The sequence below is a fragment of the Nipponia nippon genome, unplaced genomic scaffold (genome assembly GCF_047370975.1).
Source record: "Nipponia nippon isolate SJK-2023a ecotype South Korea unplaced genomic scaffold, ASM4737097v1 scaffold_12, whole genome shotgun sequence".
NCBI lineage: Eukaryota > Metazoa > Chordata > Aves > Pelecaniformes > Threskiornithidae > Nipponia > Nipponia nippon.
The window spans coordinates 3547261-3566599 of NW_028262313.1; the positions used below are offsets into that span (position 1 = coordinate 3547261).

The window sequence follows — 19339 nt, forward strand, 5'->3', positions numbered from 1 at the left end:
TAGAGAGAGGGAAGTAAGGTGTTAGTGCCCACTTGTGTATCTTTGCATGCAGCAACACAAGGATAGTGCTATTCTTCAGGTACTTCAGCGCCCCGTGGTGAAAGGTGCTATAGAAAGGTAAATTAGCGCTGTCTGCTGAAGCACGGAGCGCTTTCCAGATCCTAGAGCGAGTACTACAGAGCAGTGCAGAACTGATACCAGTTAGTTTTCTGGGATTGTGAAATTTCCTTCCCTTTTTCCACAAAGGTGTTCTGCTGGGAACAGAATATCGCTCCGAATCCATTCCCTCCACCCCCTCTCCTGTCCTTCCTTCCACACCGTTGCTGTCAGCCCACTCGAAAACAGGCAGCAGAGACTGCAGCACCCAGACTGACCGGGGCAACGAACAAAGCAAAGCTGCACCTTCCACTGCAGCTCCCGCACCAGGACGACTCCCCAGCACCAATCTGGCCTACGGAGCAGACAAAACAGGTAACAAAGCTCAGCTGCTCTCCCAGAGGGGCCCCTGCCACTGGCTCGCCATCAGTTCTGCTCTGTGGGGCAGGCCCTGCCATCCCTTTTTCTGCTCAGGAAAAGGGGGTTTAGTTTTTGTGAGGATAGATGGGTTTCAGAGGGAAGCTGGACAATGTTCTGAGGGGTCTCAAACTCTCTGAAGGAAAAAAAGCCTTTAGAGTGGTAGCATAAGCATGGACATACTGGGTAGAGAGGTATAGTGAGCTTCAAGAATTGGAGCAGGGGTATGCAAATCCCCGAGCAGTCTCTGAGTCAGTGTCTACTCTCAAGTAAATAGCGAATAGCATGTGGGGTTTAAGCAGCATATGAAAATGGGCTGTAGAAACTGGCCATTGCATTTTAGTGGGTATTCAAAGCAAAGTGGACTCGGATAAGGGGGAGGAAGAAGAAGGGAAGGTAACTATCGTGATAAAGCTGTCTCGTTATTGTACTGTCCCAGTCTCAGGACCGACTTCAGCGTTGGCACAAGTAGATCCAATTGACAGTGACTGTCACAGAAGCTGAATTTGCTTCCCACAGAGCTCCGAGCTGGCAAGAGCTGCTCATTTTCCAGCCGACTCTGCCAAATCAATGCAGATTACACAACCTTGCCTCTTCTACTTACAGACACATTACAATTATGTTGTTCTTTATGGAAGAGTGAATTTGGCTGGCCTGCTGTGCATCTTGCCCATGCTATGCTATTTAATGGGTATCGAGGGAGACAGGGGAACAGGTTTTGTGGTGAAAGTCGACACTGACTGCATTGGTTTAAATGCAGTCACTCCAGTTTTATATGCTATTGTGTATCAGTGGGAGATACCCAAAGGGAATTTGATAAAATATCTTTATTTGTTTGGCTACGTACATGAAGAATTGAATTTTTTAAAATGAAATAAGGAGTTGTTAGCTGTCTTTTGGCCAGTGATAGAAGACGAGTTTTAAAATGTTAATGTCATTTTTCTGACCTCATTGAAGTTACAGCTTTTGATTGTCTGTCTCTTGTTTTTCCTCACCACATAGATGGGCCACTCTTCCACTCCAGCACTCTTGAAAGAAAAGCCCCTGTTCAGACCATGGGGCAGGACCTCCCAGATGGAGAGATGGTAGAATACCTCATCTGAAAGGCTGTACCAGGATCTGAGCTGGGATACAGTAGCAAGAAATTTTTAAAAGACATTTTTCTTGGGAAAAAATTGTAGTACCTGAGTAATAAAAGAACACTCAGCTGTTTGCTCTTGTATATTATGTCTCAAAAGTATGGACAGGTTAATTTATAATTTGTTCTAAATTATAAAAAACCCGTAATGCTTGTTCTTTGAAAGTTTCCCCCTTTATTTTTTAAATACTGGATCTGGTAACATCTGGAGAAAAAACAAGAACTTAGGTGCACTACAACTGATATTTCATTTCAGTATTTTTATAGACTCTTAAACAGAAGTACCTGCTCTCACAGCTGTTGGTTAAATGTCGAGCTTGAACGCAGTAAGGTGAGCATAGTGGCCTTATAATGATCAGAACCAGGGACTTCGTTGTGAGCGTCACTTAATGGGTTTAGAATACAGGTGTTCTGAGAAACTTTTATAAATTTGAGCTGTGATCAAGGGAGATTTCTCTTTACACTCAGTGTAAGAACTCAGAATAGGTATTTCACATTCATAGGCTGGAAAGATTTCCATTTTCAGTGTGGTAACACTGTGGGGTACTTTTTTTTTTTTTTTACTTCCCAAATTGTGTTATTTCTTTATTAAAAAAAAAAATTACTCCGGTGATTAATGTCGCATTTCACATTTTTAGTTTCATTGAAAGATTTGCCACACTTTTATACTTAAGTACTTTTTCAATAATTTATACAGTGGATAGTAAATAATATATTGCATTCATGTTTTACGTAAATTAAAAAAGGAGAGTTTACAGGCTCAGTCCTGATCTGTTAGATCAGATTTCTGCCATTGTAATTCCATTGGCTTTAGTGGAACTACTCCGAATTTACCATAGTGCAAGTGGCAAGCCCTGTTGCTTTTCAGTGTTAGCAACTTAATCTACTGCATCTGTGGAGATCTTTCTCTGTAGCAGATTTTTCTAGATTTCAAATGCCCTTTTACTTTGTATGTCCCTCCTTCTTGGAGAAACTAGATTCTTTTTCATATAGCAAAGCCTCAGAGGGAGAGCTTTAAAGAGGAGCTCTGTGTGAAGTTTCAGATGGAAAATTCTCTCCTTCCAAAATATTTTTTTTTCTTCATCTAACTGGAGAGAGCGACTTAAAGTCCCAGAGGCATTACAGAAGAAAGTTACACATTTAAGTCACCAGGTTCACTTTCAGACTTTTGGGAACTAGCACAGATGCAGCAGTGCTTCGGTTGCAGATGCTATAAGGGAGATATTAAGACCAATAGAAGTAAATGAGTATTTTTTGTTACTGTCTTTGCATTTTATTAAAACACTTCAATATTAATTTCTGTTAAAAACTACTTTTTTCTACTTGAATGTTAAAATATTTAATTAGCCAGTGGTCACATGTTGGCAACCTGGCTAGCCTCTGCTTTCTGTGCTGCATTAGAGTAGCCAGATTTTCATTTCAGATCATTTCAGCCCAGAAATAAGGAAAATCGGCAATTAGTCATCAAACAGCTAGTGAATGTCCTCAGTTCCTACTTAGTTGACGCTATTGATATGGTGTCCGGTTGAAATGGCCTTAGCCGATCAACAGATGTAACATGAATTTCACAACGGAGGGTTGGGAGGTGGAAGGAGGTGCCTTCTGTCTGCTGCTCGGGTGCCTTAGTGCTGCCTAAAGATCAGCTGTGAGCTGGATTCTGCTTGTCCTCTAGTGATAATCACGTAAAAAACAAGGAAAACACTTCCCATCATTTCTAGCAGATTTGCTGCTTGTTAGTGTTCTTCAGGCTATATTCTTAGACCCACAGACGTTAGAGATGGCAAAATGCATATGGTAAGATATATGAACTAAGTCCAAATAGCCTGGCTTTACCAGTGACTGCTCTAACAGGCAGCACAACCTCCCTCCCATCACCACTGCTTAAGACACTTCAGAGCTGCGCTGTAAGGCTTTGACTGTCTCTGCCGACGTCTTTCTGGACAGTGCGGTAGACCTTCCCTAAGAGTATTCTAATAAGCTGTCTGAATTGGTTCTCCACCCTTCTCCAGACAAACTGTTCACAGCCTCTTCCTTCTCATCCCTGAGAATGTCTTACATTTATTTCTCTTGGCTTAATTCCATCCCCTTATATGAAGTAATGCCCACTCTGGATGATTTGAAGTGATTTCTCTTCCTTCTCCACAGTTATTGGAAACTCAGGAGCAGCTTTTCTCCTTAGCTCAAGGTGTCCATCTTTCTGCCATTTCGGCATAATTTTCTGTATTATATTTTGTGTTTGGGGCTTAGAATGAGCAATAAGGGAGATCACATGCCACTGAGTGTCTGTGTGAGAGAGGGGGAGAGATGTTTGAGTGCTTTTCTGTTCTTTTAAAGTCAGGAAAAATTATATTCCATCTTTACAAGCATTTCTCAGCAGTAGGAAAGAAGTTTTGCAGCTGTAGGGCTCTAGATAAACCGTTCCAACTCACTTGATTCACATTAATTCTAAAACGTCTAGGAAAATTTGGATCCTTTACAAATAAAATCTCTTTTAGGTAACTGATATTCCCTAATCAATATTGGCTGTTCAGCTGGACTAGGTAAAAGTAATTTGTTTATCCTCCTTGCAGCTCATTGTTTTCAAACTGAACGCCTCTGTAATCTATTTTTACAAAGAAAAAATGACATTAATAGCTTTCTGTGAATAAAATACAGATTACGGACAGCAACTGTCTCCTCCAGAAATGGAAGCCAGGCGGTCTCTGACAGCCCAAGCCACCAGGATTGCAGGAGCCTTAGCAGTTCTATCCCCGTGGAAGTAAATGTGGAAGAAGATGGTGCAGTTTTGCGTTGTTTAGGTCAGGTTCTTTGCCCTGTTTTGTAGTTTTGATTTCTTCCAAAAGCAAAACCCCCAAAACTTTTGACATGGAAGTTTGAGGTCATCTTCCTGTGCTGACAAACTAGGAGCCATCAGCAATGTATTCTTTCCCTCGAGCTTCCTCAGAGCCATCCTGATGTGAATGTAAAAGAGCTGCTTGCTTTGAGGAAGATGTGTACTATAGTCTTCAGTCTCTCTGTACAGATTTTTATTTTGTTTTTAAACAGAAACTGCTTTAAGGAGACAAACTGCACACCTAGTTCCTTTTCCTTCTGTAGAGCTTATTTCTAGTAGAAAGTGATTTTTAACACAATGATTGCAATGACCTTCTTTGCAAACCAAAATTTTAGACTAAGAGTTTTTCTTAAACTCGGGTATTAGAAGCAGAATTGTAGCTTTTATAAAGAAAGCCACATATTCTTCTTTGTAGAGCAGAACACGAAAATCGAGTTTAGTTATTTTTCCTCTTTCCTTTCGCTGCTTACAGAATGGCCAAACTCACAAGTCCTTCCCTTGGGCAGTTCCTTTGGGATTTGACGGCTCCGGGAACTGCCTGAGATCTAGAGGCTTTTGTTGCCATCTGGCCCGATGTCATTATTACCTTCAGACAGCTCCTACCTGGCAACTCTCGCGGGGTCTAGAGCGGCAGTTTTCGGTCTGTGGTCTAAGGGCTCGTGGGGATCTGTGAGTTGCTCCTCGGGAGTCTGCAAAGGGTGGCTGAGGTCAGCGCTGCCAGGGGGCTGGAATTCTGCATGCGTGGTCTCTGCCTCTGCTGGCAAGTTGGCAGAGTGAGAGGCTGAAAACTGGCATTAGCTTTGCTTTGGTTTTGAGGCTGCCTGAGCGAGGGGACTTGCAGAGTTTTAGGCCAGAACCATTTCCAAGGACACCTCCTGCTCCAGGAGCCCACACCGATGACCAGCAGCGCCCGAGACGTGAACCAACCACATCCCGTCGGCCGCAACACCCGTACAGTGAATCCCGACGACCGTGGCCAGCCGGTGTGCTTTTTCCATCGCTTATAAAATGGTGGCGATATAAAGTCGGCGCGGTCAGCACAAGCGAAACCCCGGGGGGGTAATTTGGCTTTCTCTCCCTCCCCGCGAGGGCTGGCACAGGTTAGCCCGGGATTCACTGTGCTTCTTCAGGCTGCGGCTGATGATTTTGCTCCGTGGCAGGGGTGGGGGGCGGCTGGCTGTGGGGAGGGGGGTCTCTTTTCATGTATTTGTATAGGAACTCCTTTTTTTAAAAAGCTAGCATTTTTATGTCTAGAAAGTAAAAAGACATTGTAAAATGTAATTGTACTGTATTTATGAAGAAAATACATTTCTTTTCAAAAAGATCGTATTCTAAGTTGGTTTTAGAGTCTGACTTCCAACAACGTCATCTCTTAGGCTTTCGGCAGCATTGAAACCCTTCTGTTTTGCACCGTGCTGTCCAACCCTACTGTTAGGGCTGTGCTGGACTACAGAGATTTAAGAAAAAGGCGACTACCTGCCCTCCTAACTCGAGCAGAACCTGGGTTTCTTCGAGTTCTGAAGTATTTGAACGCTTGATTTCATTCAGCGCGGGCTCTGCTCTGGATCAGCAGTGGAGATGCTGAAGTAAGTGGGGAGCAGGCTGGAGCAACGTCGCTCCCGAGCCTTGCCTCGGGGGAGAGCTGGGAAATAGCTGCCCTTCTGCTTTGGCCGCGGAGCAGGGCTCGTCCCCCAGAGAGGCGTCGCTCGGGACTCCCCTCCTGGCTTCTAGGTCCCTTCCATTTGCGGAGGAGGAGCTCTGGGGGGCAAATGGCTCCAACCCAGTTTCCCTTTCAGCAGGGTTGTGGTCTAAAGGGCGAGAAATGAGGGACCGGTTAGCTGCTTCTCTTTAAGATCTAAAACATCAAAGCATAAATAAAATACTGAAAGTTTGCCGTTTCACAGCCTTAGAAAACATGTCAAGAGAATGATCTTTCCTATATAAATCTCTATTGAAGTGAATCGTGGATTATTTTTTCCTCTTTATTTAAACCATCAAGTTTATTTTGTAATTTGTGACTGAGCTGTTTTGCAATTCAGCTGTTGAAACAGCCCTAAAGTCTTTGAAGATTATGGCAGCTTTTATTCTAGGAAAGAAAGCAAAGAAGTAAGTGTAAATATGCACTAAGAGATCTTGTAAATGTCTGTTGTTATGTTTGTAGTTAGCTATAAAAATATTTTGTGTGTTTTTAAAGAATGGATCCTGTGTTTTCAGTTTTTTTCCACTGATTTGCTTGTTTTGCAGTAGATTTTCTTAGCATGAAAACCTTATTGATTATGAAACAAAACCAGTCTTCACCTTATCTAGTCCTCACTGTTGCTTGGCCTCCATCTTTAAGTTTTCAGCTCCTCATTGGAGATTTTGCAGGATAAAATAACGGTTCATTCCAGCCTCTTCCCTTAAGCATCACTCTCATTTTTTCCTCCGACCGGCCCCGCAGCTGCACACAACACTGCTTGCTTTCACACCTTTTTAATAACCAGATTAACAGCCCTTGCTCACCGTAACCTTGAGCTGCGGTGACAGTGCCAGTCGTCTCTCCTGGACCGTTTTTCAGATGTCTGAGGGCAGCAGCGTGTGAGTAACCTGCCGCCGTGTGAGTATTTTCTACATCACAGTCTTCAATAGACCACCGTGCTTTTTGTTCATATATTTTTAGTGCGTTTTGTTGCCTCCAATTTATCTTTCCTTTCTTGTCGCGCTGTCGGCGGGAAGGAGCAGGGATTACTGGGAAGCTGGTTGAAAGTGGTCAGCCTTGATGCGTTTTCACTGTTGACTTTTGAAACGGGTCTTAGCATGGTTGTAGCCTCCCCTGGTTGCCAGTGCTGTAATAAATACCGGCTTGACAAATCCGGGGGCCAGTGGTCAGTTTAGCACATACATCCCCTACGCTTCCAGGCCTTTTGATGTTGTTTCTATAAATCTCTCTGGCATGCCAGACTAGAAACGAGAAGACCAAAAAAAAAACCCCAGCCAGACAAAAAAACAGCTACAGAAGCTTGCTAATAGCTGGCTTATTTAACAAAACAACTGTGGCCCATCTGCAAACTGGTGTGAGCGGAGCGTTTGGACGTTTCCCAACGCTCCTGGTAGCACGACGGGCTGGCCAGCGCGGCTTCAGCCCGGCCACCTGCCGGGAGAGGAGGCTGGAGCGAAACACCCGCTGAGGACAGCCTGCGAAGGTCCGACTGCGGCTCCGTGGGCAGCAGCGAGAAGCCGCGCAGGGATAATTTGGGTTTTCGTCTCCCCTTATCTTTCTTGGAAGCGTGTTGAGCAGCCCGCTTGGACATAACCATCTGCCAGATGCTGTCCTGGGCCTTCCAGGCGGCCGGACGCAGCCCCAGCCCCGCGCTGCTGCGTCCATCTGTCGGACACGTGCGTGGTAAAGGTATCTCCTTGAGTCCCACCTCCTGCTACTCCGCCTGCCAAGATCTGGGGCTTAAATGGGGAGAAAAAGATTAAAAGGTTGGTTGTGTTCATTTGTTTTTTTCCTCTCAGTTGGCTCAGCCTTTAAATTAAATAATCCTTTCCTCCCAAGCTTTACTAAGTGCAGCTTAGGTCCCGGTCAGTTGTTTCCCCGTCGGTCCCGCTGCTCCCCGGGGCACTGGAAGGCAGTTAGGAGCTGACACGGCACATCGGGAACGCAGCGCAGTCCCACAGGTTGCACCACCAAATGCGTTATTTTATTTATTGTAAAGCATTGCCTATCGCTGCTTTTAAATGCCTATGAAGAAAAGCAAAATTCCATAATAACGCAGGACCTTTCTAGAGGCAGCCTTCTGCCTCCCCTTCCTGCTTCCCGAGACAAACAAAATTTCAGCATTTTATATATTCTGGAGCATTCCTCTGCATTCTCTAAGAAAGAGTAATATAAAATGGCAGCAAAAACTGGCCTCATAAAAGTGCCTTTAAAGTGGTATTTATATATAGTGACATGTTTGAATGAGATAATCTTCACTTTGTATTTTGGAGGTGAACTTTAAAGGAAAATGTTCATTGATCCCTTGCCAAGAGGAATGCTAACCTTTTAAATATAAGGCCTTTAGATGTGTGTGTATATATACACACAGATATAAATACATACAGTATATAAAAGCTGGTAATTTTGACAACCTCATTGTACAAGATGAAATTTTCTTTTCATCCCTAGTCATTTTTTAAACATAAATGGTCAGTTTTGGAACGTCATTATTTCTCTGCCCTTCTGTTTTCTGTTGCTGCATTTTAGAACTAAAAAATAATACGAAAGAAACCCCCCCATCTGCAGCATTTCAGTCCTTTATTCCAGTATTTTGGGGGTGTTTTGGTTGCCTTTCCCTCGCTGACGGGCCGAAGCACATGAGGACGGGACAGGGATTCGCCTCCTGCCAAAGGGGCGTGTGGAGACAGAGCTATTGTGGCTCTTCATGCGCCGAACACGACCTGGGCTTCGTCCTCACCGAGCTGCAGTGCCCAGAGCAGGGCGCTTAGCAGCATGTGGCCTTTTGCCTCATTAGGTTTCAGGGTTAACAATGCTCACCTAGGCTTCGCTCTGCTTCAGGCCTCATGCAGCACCACTGCAAGCACCCAGCACAGACTCTGGGGCCGAGCTACTTCCATTTGTTTCTCATTTTGAAAGGTGTTGCATTCAGATCACGAGAGCTAGTCACAATTTTTATTAAATTACCATTTTTTGAAGGTTGGCAGGAAGAAGCTATGTGCTGGGGCTGCCCAGGACCGAGTCAGAGCCCTGCCAGCCGGCAGAGATGCCGCACGGTAGCCACCCCAAAGGGACCTAGCCCTTTCTTCACCTCCAAACACCGTGGGCTTTTTTGATTCCTTTGTTTGAAAGGCTTTGGGTTTTCTGTGCCCGCCCCGCAGAGAGGCTGTTCCCGCCTTGGGGAGAGGAACATTTCTGCCTATTTCCCTGCTTGCAAAAGCTCCCAGCGTGACTCCCAGCAGCTCCTGAGCTGCGTTTCTGCTCGCTGCCCGGCCGTCCCAGCCCAGACCCCAGCCCCAGCGCTGCCTGCAGCAGAAGGAAGAAGAAACCACAAGCATTTTCTTCCTGGAGCCAACCAGCATCAAAGGGGCAACCTCTGGTGAGGGCTGTGCGACCGCTGCGACTGGCATCCTGCGTGCTCCGGGAATGCGTCCCGTCGGCCCGTCCTGCTCTGGGAAAGCCCGTGGAAATGTGGTAGGTCACTTGATGGGTTTTTTCCAGCTAAACTTTCATCTTCATTCAACTCATTCCCATCCCTTTGCCTTCCCCACACAAAGCTGAGAGCAGTCCGGACCCTTTTATCACCCTCAAGAGCTTTCCTGGAGGGAAATACTTACCCTTTCGATTCAGCTCCATGGTTAAATCCTGAGTTGATGGAAAGACCCCAGTGCTGAGCAAGCAGGAGGGAGCTGGTGTTCGAGCATCTCTGCCACTTTCCAACCTGCAGCGACGCATTCAGGGGCCGGGGGAGGCAGCCGAGTCTCCTTCCAGGGGGTTAATCATCAGGCGGTGAAGCAAAGGCTTCCCATCAGAAGTCGTTTACAGAGCACGGGATTATGGTTTGCACAGGCTTTGAGATTTTAAATGCTGAAGAGTTCCAGGAATGTCACTTCTGGGTGGGGGGGAAGCATTTTCTGCCCTGCCGCACGTCCCGGCTCCCCAGCCAGGCCATCCCCGCACCGGGACGGCTGAGAGGGCACCAGAGGCTTAGAAAAAGAGAAAACAGAGGGATTGGGAATTGCTTAATTAGAAACAGTTTTCTCCTTTAATGTTCTGCAATTACTTTGAGGTCAGTAGAATTATTAGTGTTATTAATCACTGAATTTCCAGAGAACTGAAGTTAATAGTACCATAATTGGGGCATACCATACAGCCGTAATTGCTCAGTGCCAGTAGGCAGCTAATTAAGGCTTCCAGCCCTTCTCTCTAGGCAGATCTTCTGTCTCCTAAGTCTGCATCATGGATAACTCAGCTGCAGAGGGTTAAAAGTTGGGGTAAGCGCACCGGCAGCCATGGATCGGCGAGGCTGAGTCTTTCAAGGACTCTGCCCGCATTTCCAACCCTGCCGATCACATCTCAGGCCTTCGGGTGGCTTCGGCGTGTGTCCCAAGGTGGGCAAGGAAAGGTGCTCTCTGTGTGAGGTCCTCCAGGTGGAGCCGGGCCAAGGTGCTGATGTTTTGGTCCTGAACAGGCTGGGAGAAAGCCTTTCTGTCCAGGTTTGTTGCTTAATGAGGTGGTTGAGATAACCACCTACAATCTACCTGCAAGGAGGGAAAGGGGATTGAGATAGTAAAGTATTGCCAGGCTCTAGCAAGGAAGGTAAAAGGCACCTTTCAGTGAGAAGGAGCGAAGCTTGGGGGCTGCAGAATGCTGAAGTAAGGGATTTCCCAGTCCTTCATTTGAAGGGGCAGTTCCTTCTGGGTTTGATAACCCTCGGCAAGTCTCTCAGCAGTAGAGGACAGCCTCGGCTTCAGCCTCTTGCGAACGTGCCGTACCGTCGCCCACCGCAGGCGCCGGGATGGATGATCTCCTGAGGTGCTCCAGAGCCAAGAACCACAAGAAAAGACAAAGAAGAACAGAAGAAAACAGGTATGTTCACTAGTCCTGCTCTCTGACTCCGGCACCACAGCAAGCTGAGGGTTAAGATGAAGGGTGAGCGCTCACGGAGCTCGGGGTGGATGGGATAGATGCGAAGGGCTGGAGGAGCTCAGGAAGACACAAAACCATTTCTGCATCCTCCAGCACAGCTTGTCTAACTCTAGTCTACGCAATCACACAGGAGACACCCTCTTCCTCCTACCTCCTGCTTTGCAGACCCCCAAACACTTCAGCCCCTTGCACTGTGCCTGTCCCCAGGCACCCACCCCTCCTGCCGTGTCCCCAAGCCCCGGGCTGGCTCCAGGGGCAGTTTATAAACCCGCGGTGCCACCCCCTCGCCAGCTGCAGGGAACCAGCCCTTCCCGGCAGGTCCAGCCCCTCGCTGCCCTCGCAGGTGGGATCCCGTCCCCGTTGAACCCCCAGCCCCAAGCTCTTGCTGCCCCAGCAGCTTTTGCCCTGCCCCAGGCTCTGCCCGGGGGCCACAGGGTCTCGCTGGCTGTGGCAAACAGCATCTGCCTTCGCTCCATGGTAGAAACTTCTACATATCGATGCCAGAGAGTTTCCAGAAATTTGAGAACACGTGAAAATGTTTACATCCTAATTCTAGAAGGAAATAATAATTGCAATATAATTGCATTAGTGCCAACTGCAAATTACCCGGGAGTGGAAAATGAGGAGGTTAAAGCTGACTAAATAAACAATACAATTTAAAGTTGCAACAGCCGGCATAGCCATGCGTTACAAATAAAACTCAGGTTTAACCTGGAGAGTCAAAACAGTTTGAGGTGGCTTGTACAGACACAGGGGGTAGCGCCTGCTCTCCCCCACGTACAGCCCTGGATGAATGCTGCTGAGTGACACCCTGGGGTTACAAACCTGAGATCCAAACTTGGCCCATCCCACAGCCCGTTAACATAACGAAACCTAAATTTCTGTTGTATTTCAAACGCCCGGTGTGTTGAGGATAAGCAGCCGTGCCATGCCACCTCCGCTCCTGCGTGGCAGTTTGGGGGTTTAACCCTCAAATGCTGCTGCTGAGCCTTCAAAAAAGGCACCCCAGGCCTGGATGGAAAAAAAGCGCTTTATGGAGGAGCTGAGCAAATCAGGCTTGAACCGACTGTGCTCCACATGTGTAGGGAAAGGCTTCAACGCCAACACTTGTATTTATTCTTTAATTATAAACCAGGGGTTCGGGGTGCTGGGCCGCACGCTGCCTGAGCAAGGCATTGCCAACAAGATGATGCTCGGCCGTACTCGTTGTTGCAATGGCACAAAGCGCTGCTCAGCCCACGGCCCTCCTTCACGAGACGGGTATGTTGATGGGCATTAGCCAGCTTTCAGGCCACGGACCAGCGAAAAGGCACATTTTCCAGTGTCCAGCCCTGCAGGGAGACGGGACTGAGCCGGGACAGGTCACCCCGCGGGCCCCCCGTGGCCGCGGTGCTGCAGCGGCTGCGCCGGAGGCACCGCTGGAGACGTCCGTCTGCGCCTGCGGTGCCTTCCTCTCTTTTTTTTTTTTTTCTTTTAATGTGAAGGAAAGGAGAAACGAAACCATATGTTTGGGGAGGCCGGGGACGGATTCCAGGAAAGTTTTGTTCTGGGTTAACGTTAAACGTTTCACTGGCGCTTTGTCTCTGTGTGTGAGCGTGCGCGCGTTGTTGGTCTTCGTTTTAAGGGGGTCATCGTGGTTATCCCACAGTGCGGAAAGTGAATAAACCCCCAACAAAGCGTTTGAGCGGCTTTCACCGCTAAATTCACCCCCCCATGTTTTTTTCTTTCCTTTGCATAGGAGCCATTGGGAAAAGGAAGCAATGTTTCTCTTTGAGGCACAGAGCTGTGCTGAAATTGTCTTTATTTTTTTAATTATGATGGGTTTGAAGCCCAATCCCAAACTTTGCTGGAGGGTTTAAGTTCCTCTTGTAAAATTTCCTAAAGCCTCCAAGGCGGGAGCGTGGGATCCCTCCAGGAGCGGAGATTTCCCTGGAAAGGTGCCTTGTGTTTCGGCTGGGCTGCGGCTGCCGGGGCCGGCGTGGTTGAAGAAGCCCGGTTGGGAGCAGAGGGCGGCGCTGCCGGGGGGGACCTGCCCAGCGCATTTTGCAAAAAAAACCCCCAAACCTCTTTTTGGTTCCCCTCCTGATTTTCACAGAAAAGCATCATTTAGAAGGAAATCTGCAGCCTGGGGAGAGGTGATATAAAAAGCGGCTGTGCTTCCCAAAGGAGGGGTTTCTGGCTAATTCGGAGCATCGTTACTGGGGGCTGCCTCATGTCCTGTTGTTATTTGTCTCATACTTAGGTATTTCTCTGGCTTCACATCATTTCTGCTCCTCTGAACCTCCCCTGCTCTTTCCTCCAGCTTTGCTCTACTTCTAAAAATGCCAAAATTTCCAATTTTTCAGGTTTCCATTTTGAGTTTCCCCTGCAAGCCACAGGCTCCTCTCCCACCCCCAGCACTTCTGCTTCGCCCACCCTGGGACAGGTCCCCATGTCCCTCCGGACACAGGCGGCAGCAACACGAACCTCATCTTGACTTAGCGCCGGAGATGGGCATCTTCCCTGTCTTAACCACTGCACCCAGCAGGTCCAGTACCAGCAATCCCAGCCCGGGCTGGCCCCCACCCCCAGCGGACAGGGTGGCAGCCGTGGCCCTGTTGCAGACAGGCCACTTGGCCTTTGGGCTTCGGTATAGCATAAAATGGGTATTTACGGCAGTACGGGATCTCGAGCAGTTATAATGCCACAGCAAGGCGAGAAGCCTTTGGGAAGAGCTGAGTTTCCCAGGGTCGGAGCCATGAACGTGCTGCAGCGACGCTGGACCCATGGGAGCTGCAATGGGAGCCTTTGGTGAGTCATGGAATCACACAATGGTTTGGGCTGGAAGGGACCTTTAAAGGCCATCTGGTCCAACCCCCCCTGCAGTGAGCAGGGACATCTTCAACCAGATCAGGTTGCTCAGAGCCCCGTCCAACCTGGCCTTGGATGTGTTCAGGGATGGGGCATCTCCCACCTCTCTGGGCAACCCGTGCCAGTGCTTCACCACCCTCGTAAAAAATTTCTTCCTTAAGTCCTTCTTGGCAGGGCTGCTCTCAGCCCCTTCATCCCCCAGCCTGTGTTGATACCGGGGGTTGCCCCGACCCAGGTGCAGGACCTTGCACTTGGCCTTGTTGAACCTCATGAGTCCCACATCTCTTTTTCTTCTACTTTTCACCATTTGCCTTGTATTTCAGTTGTGACTATTTCTGATGCAAACTCGAGGCAGTTTTCATTTCTCACTGGTTTATGGCACCAGAAGACCCCCCCCCCCCCCCCCCCCCCCAGCAGAGCCCGGCCCTCGGTGCGGGTCAGCACCCATGGGTGCTGCTTCTGCCCTTGCTGGGGACAACGGCTGTAAAACAACTGCCTTGCAGCTATTTGTGCTTTGCTGGGTAGGCACCCTCAAAGCAAACGCTTCGCTGCTCCGAGGCAGAGCTCCCGCTGGAGCCAGCATTTGGGATTTTGGAAAGCAGCATTTATTCCAAAGAGGTTCAAGCAAGACACTGACGTTTAGCAGCAGCATTTGAGCTTGCGAGGGCATTTCCACCTGCAGCTCAGCACAACTGCTCAGCACCTACAGCAAGAAACATAAAGGAACCAACTGCTGACTTCCCTAGACATCGGTGCTTTAAAAAAAAATAAGTATTTCATGCTTCATAAACATGCTGAATGAGAGACACATCTCATTTATCACCTAAATAGCGCTATCAGTGTCCGCTCTGCGCTGCGGGCTGGATTCTGGTGCCGGCGATGGACAGTGCTCTCAGCACAGGTGATAAACAGATCGATTAGAAAATGCAGCCCCAGGGGTGTGACAAAGCAGCTGTGGTTTCAGAACCTTGCTGGGACCCTTATTAAATTCATTTGTGCTTCTGAAAACAATTGGTGCCTTGTAGGGTTACTTGTAGCTGCAAAATATTGGCCTGAAGAAGGCATGAAACCTGGTGCTGCCCCAGGAGAGCAGCTTGGGGGTCTATCGGAAGACCAAGAAATAGGGAAATCTAAAATGCAATGAACTTTAAAAAAAAAAATCTAAACACCCCCTCACCCTTCTCTCACTGAACACATCAAAACCTGAGAACGGGAGGCAGGGCAGGCTGCCGCGGGACAGAGGCAGGTTTGCACCGGTGTCGCGAAAGAAACTTTACAAGTGATGCAATACCGACATGATGCATTTTGGGGGGTTGCATCTTTGCAGCCTAACATTTTTTTGGACCATCTTTGCGCTTGGCCATCTCATGAAGCAGAGCCCACGAGCCACCCCCAGGCAGAGACATTAAGCTACGCCCGCTGGCCACGGCTTGAAAACAAGCGCAAAAGCACCCCTGCAACAGGGCTGCGGCTGCGTCACGCGGGGCTCGTACCGGTTTGTCTCTTGTCCCCGCAGCCCTTTGGGGCCCATCCCGGAGGCTGCCCAATCCAGCTGGAATCGGTCCTTTCTTTCCCTGCCGGACCTGGCACGGCCCGCAGTCAGCGCCTTCGCTGCCGCCGCAGCCTCCTCGCCCCGTCCCAGCCGCCGCGGTGCCTCGGGGCGGGAGAGCACCGGCGGGGTGGCTTTCATGGGCCACCACGGCCATCTCCAGCCTTGGAGGGAGCCAACCCGTGTCACCCTGGCCGGGTGCTGCCCGGCTCGGGCTGGGTGTTTGGGGTTGAGGCCACTCATTTCTCAAAAGCCTCTAGATGGCAATCGCTTGCAGCTCTGCCGAGGCGCTTCTTCCCAGGCTGCCGACACGGAGCTCGCTCGGAAAACTGTGGCTTGTAGAGCCGCCGGCTTTATTGCCAGCGACCCTTGCTCTTGTGTCCTGCCTGGGAAGCAATAACGCTTTGAGCCTGATGTTATTTCTGAGCATCCTTTTTGTGTCGCTACCTGCTCGTTTGCTGTGCAGTGGGGTCCGGCACCTCCCCGCTGCTGCAGCTCCTCTCCTGGGGACCCGGCTCCCAGCACTGCCCTTTGGGAGCAAGGAGCAGGAGGACAAGCTGCAGAGCACATCTCAGCCCTGCCATCAACCCCGCCACCAGCATTGGTGTCCCGCGGGGGCCCAACATACCTGGAGAAAAATAATAATTAAATCACCCATTTTACTCCTAGCTGGCTAGAAAAGGCTTTTCCCATCCCATCTGAACTTAAAAGTGACTGGACAGGCAAGGAGGGCCTTGCAGGCTGTCTCACTGCAGTGGGGGCCAGGTGAGCTGAGCCCAGGGCACCCCAGATTTGGCCACCCCCAGCCAGGAGCCGCTGGCCGGGTGCCCCGTGCAGGGCTGTGGTGGGCAGCTGGGTCCTGCTGCAGATGGGTGAGGCTGGGGCAGCTTCAAGCCAGAAAACAACAAATATCGGCCTCCCTCGGGGCTGGGCAGAGCATTAATCACGGCACAACATCGTCAAGAGCAACGACACTGCCAGAGCGCTGCCACACGTGGCACCGCAGCCGTCCCTGGCAGTCCCTGGCGATGGACACAGTAAATTGCATTTGTTGTGTTAAGAAAGGAAAGTGCTTCCAGCCCAGGGGACCGCTCACAGCAGCTGCCAGGCAGATCATATGGCAAATATTGCCAGTTTTCTCTGATAAAATATAATCACAGCTTACTTCAGCCTCGGTGATGGGAAATGGGGACAAGCAAGAGTTACCTTCCAGCTTTGTTTCTGCATGCTCACACTCATACACAGGCACTTTTGCTCTCTAATTTCCATCTCTACTTTCTGCAGGGTACTGAGCTGCTGCAGGAGCAGGCAGCAGGACAGTGGGCTTTCACATGAAGACCCTCAATTTGCTGTAGCTGCTGCATCCTGCCTCCAGCTAAGGACAAGACTTGGCTCATCCCGCAGCCCCGGCTCATGCCGCTGCCCCGGCTCATCCCGCTGCCCACCATTTGCCCTCAGTTTCCCAGGTAACAACTTTTCTACAAATACAGGTTCAGATTTTTCAAGGAAGGTGCCTGGACTCTTGCACTCTCCTGGTGCACCCACTCTTTTCACCCCCATGAGCACCATTTGCAGGTGGAGGTGAAGCACCTGTGAGCCAGGGTGGGAAGCAGCAAGAGCCCCGGCAGAGCCCTCCAGCACGCTGGGCACAATCACCAATTACCCCCCAAAAAAGGGGGCTGCTCATTCACCCGGGGTCAGAAACGGGACGATATGCTGGGCACCAAGGAGATTTCCCAGCATCTTTGGAGGACTGGTTTTCCCTGGGGAGCCGTTTAGCCCAGGGCTGGAAGTTCACTCGGCACCAAGGACAAAGGGCCGCAGAAGGGAGCAAATAGAAAATGATGAACCATTATAGAAAATGACGAATCATTAGAATAATAAATAATGCAGTAAGAGGTAATTAATTATCTCTGTTTATGCTGTGCTGCCTGGTTATTGATTTAGATATGTTTTCAGCCTAGGCGGCCCTGACTCCTTCAGGATTTCATCTGTGTTTTTCCATCTTCCCTTTGTTAAAGCCCACCGTGCTGCAGGTCTGTGCCAGACTCGCAGTCTCCTGGACCAGGAATGAGTCCCGTATTCCCTGGCACAGACCATCCTATGCCAGCGCTGGGCACTCCTGTGTCTTTCGGCACAGACGTGGCCACGCGTGTTAATATCAGACTGCAGGGACAGAAAAATAACCCGCGGCTGAACCCTGGGAATGACAGCACGGACGTGGTCGCATCCCATCCCTTGCTGGTGCAGTGATGTCAGAGATACCAGATGTCTCCGTTACTGCCCAATTTAACAGTGCCTAATGAGGTCACTTCCATAAAAGAGGCAATTATTTCCTGGGAGCCATTTGCTAACATAATTAAGTCTGCTCTTATGCCTGGTTTTAGCGACTGGCTAAGAGCAGGGCTCTTGTGAAGAGCAAAGCAAGGAGGGACCGATTCAGCAATCCCCACCGTGATGTGTCCGCCCATCCAAAACAGGAGCTTTTCAGTTTCTCTTTCCCAGAAATGCGTCGGGTCGGCTCCAGATGGATCCGACTGGCAGCCTTGGCATCAGGAGAGGAGTTTCCCCAGCAGCTACTGGTTTGGGCTGGAGCGGTGAGGTCGGGGGTCTCCGCCAGCGTGGGCTCGGCCGTACCCAGGAGCGTGGGATGCGGAGCAGCCTCGCCTGCGGTAGCAGCTCAGCTCGGCCGGCGCCGCGCTGCCCGGAGCACGGCTTAGGGCAGCCAAGCAATTTACTGCTCAGATTTGCTAACACGTGTTCACCTGTGACTGCAGCTGCTGCTGCGCCCTGGGCGGGTTTTTCATCCTCTTTCCCTGCAGAAGCGATAGAAAGGCCGTTCCAGGGATACGCCACGTGCAATGTCATTTGTAAGTGTGAAAGATGGGTTTTAATGACGTCTCGGATCTGGTATCTTGGAGGCAATGGTGCCAGGAGGAGTTTCTTCCCTTCTTTTTTCTTAGAAAATCGACTTAGTACGGATGTCACTCTGAGCATTTTTATTAAAATAAATAGGAAAGGGCTGTGCCCCCAGCAGCCATCCCACTCCTTTTCCCAAACCTGATGGGTGAAACACAACCACGAGCATCTGCCAGGGCAGAGCAGCCGCAGAAACAACAGCTCCAGCCCTTCCTGCTGGAGTGCAGCTTTAATTAAAAAATAAACTGTCAGACACCATAAAAAATTAAAAAATAAATGCCTTTAACATCCATCTGCAAGTCTCTGTGCAAGCCTGATGAGTCAGAGCGGCCGCCGCTCCCTGCCTGTCCTTGAAAGGCTCCGTGTCCCCACGCAGGAGCCCGGGTCCCGCTGCCGGCACCTGATGTTGTCCCCGCGCGGGGTGGCATGCGGGGAGCGGGCCCACCTCCCGATGCGGCTCTCAGCAAGAAACGGGAGCCTGAGCCCCTCCTGCAAGCTCCCAGGAATGCTTTAAGTGCTTGCATTTAATTTTATAAGTATTTTTCAGCTCCCTCGTGGATGCAGCAGATGTCACCCAGGTGAGGAGGAGTTTTGGGACCACACAGCAGGGCCAGTGCGGGGGGAGCTGCCACCGTGCCAGAGAGCAAATGGGACAACAGGTAATGGGTGCCAGGGCTGGCCCCACTCTGTTTTGGGGGCCACAGTGATGGGGACAGCCAGCAATCCCACAGGAGACCTTTTCATCTACCTTATCTTGCTCTTAGTGCCTTGATCCTTTCCCCACACCAATAACTGGGACAGTTTATCACTGCTCTGCAAGGGGAAAGATTTAGAAAATTACAGTGCTGCTTCCCTGCCAGGCCACCACTAAATTATTTAATCTCTTCTGAAAAATCAGCCTGGTGTCTG

The 19339-nt window shown here is 49.5% G+C and overlaps 1 protein-coding gene across 5 annotated transcripts in view; it reads left to right on the forward strand.

The window, feature by feature from the left end:
* AMOT (angiomotin) overlaps positions 1-5451 on the forward strand; it is a 64286-nt gene extending 58835 nt beyond the window's left edge. For all 5 annotated transcript variants that reach the window (XM_087748429.1, XM_087748428.1, XM_087748426.1 and 2 more), the window contains 2 exons: positions 247-471; positions 1516-5451. In XM_087748429.1, coding sequence (XP_087604555.1) covers positions 247-471; positions 1516-1616 — 326 coding nt within the window. In that variant the 3' untranslated portion in view covers positions 1617-5451. The remainder of the gene's footprint in view (positions 1-246; positions 472-1515) is intronic.
* The last annotated feature ends 13888 nt before the right edge of the window (positions 5452-19339 follow it).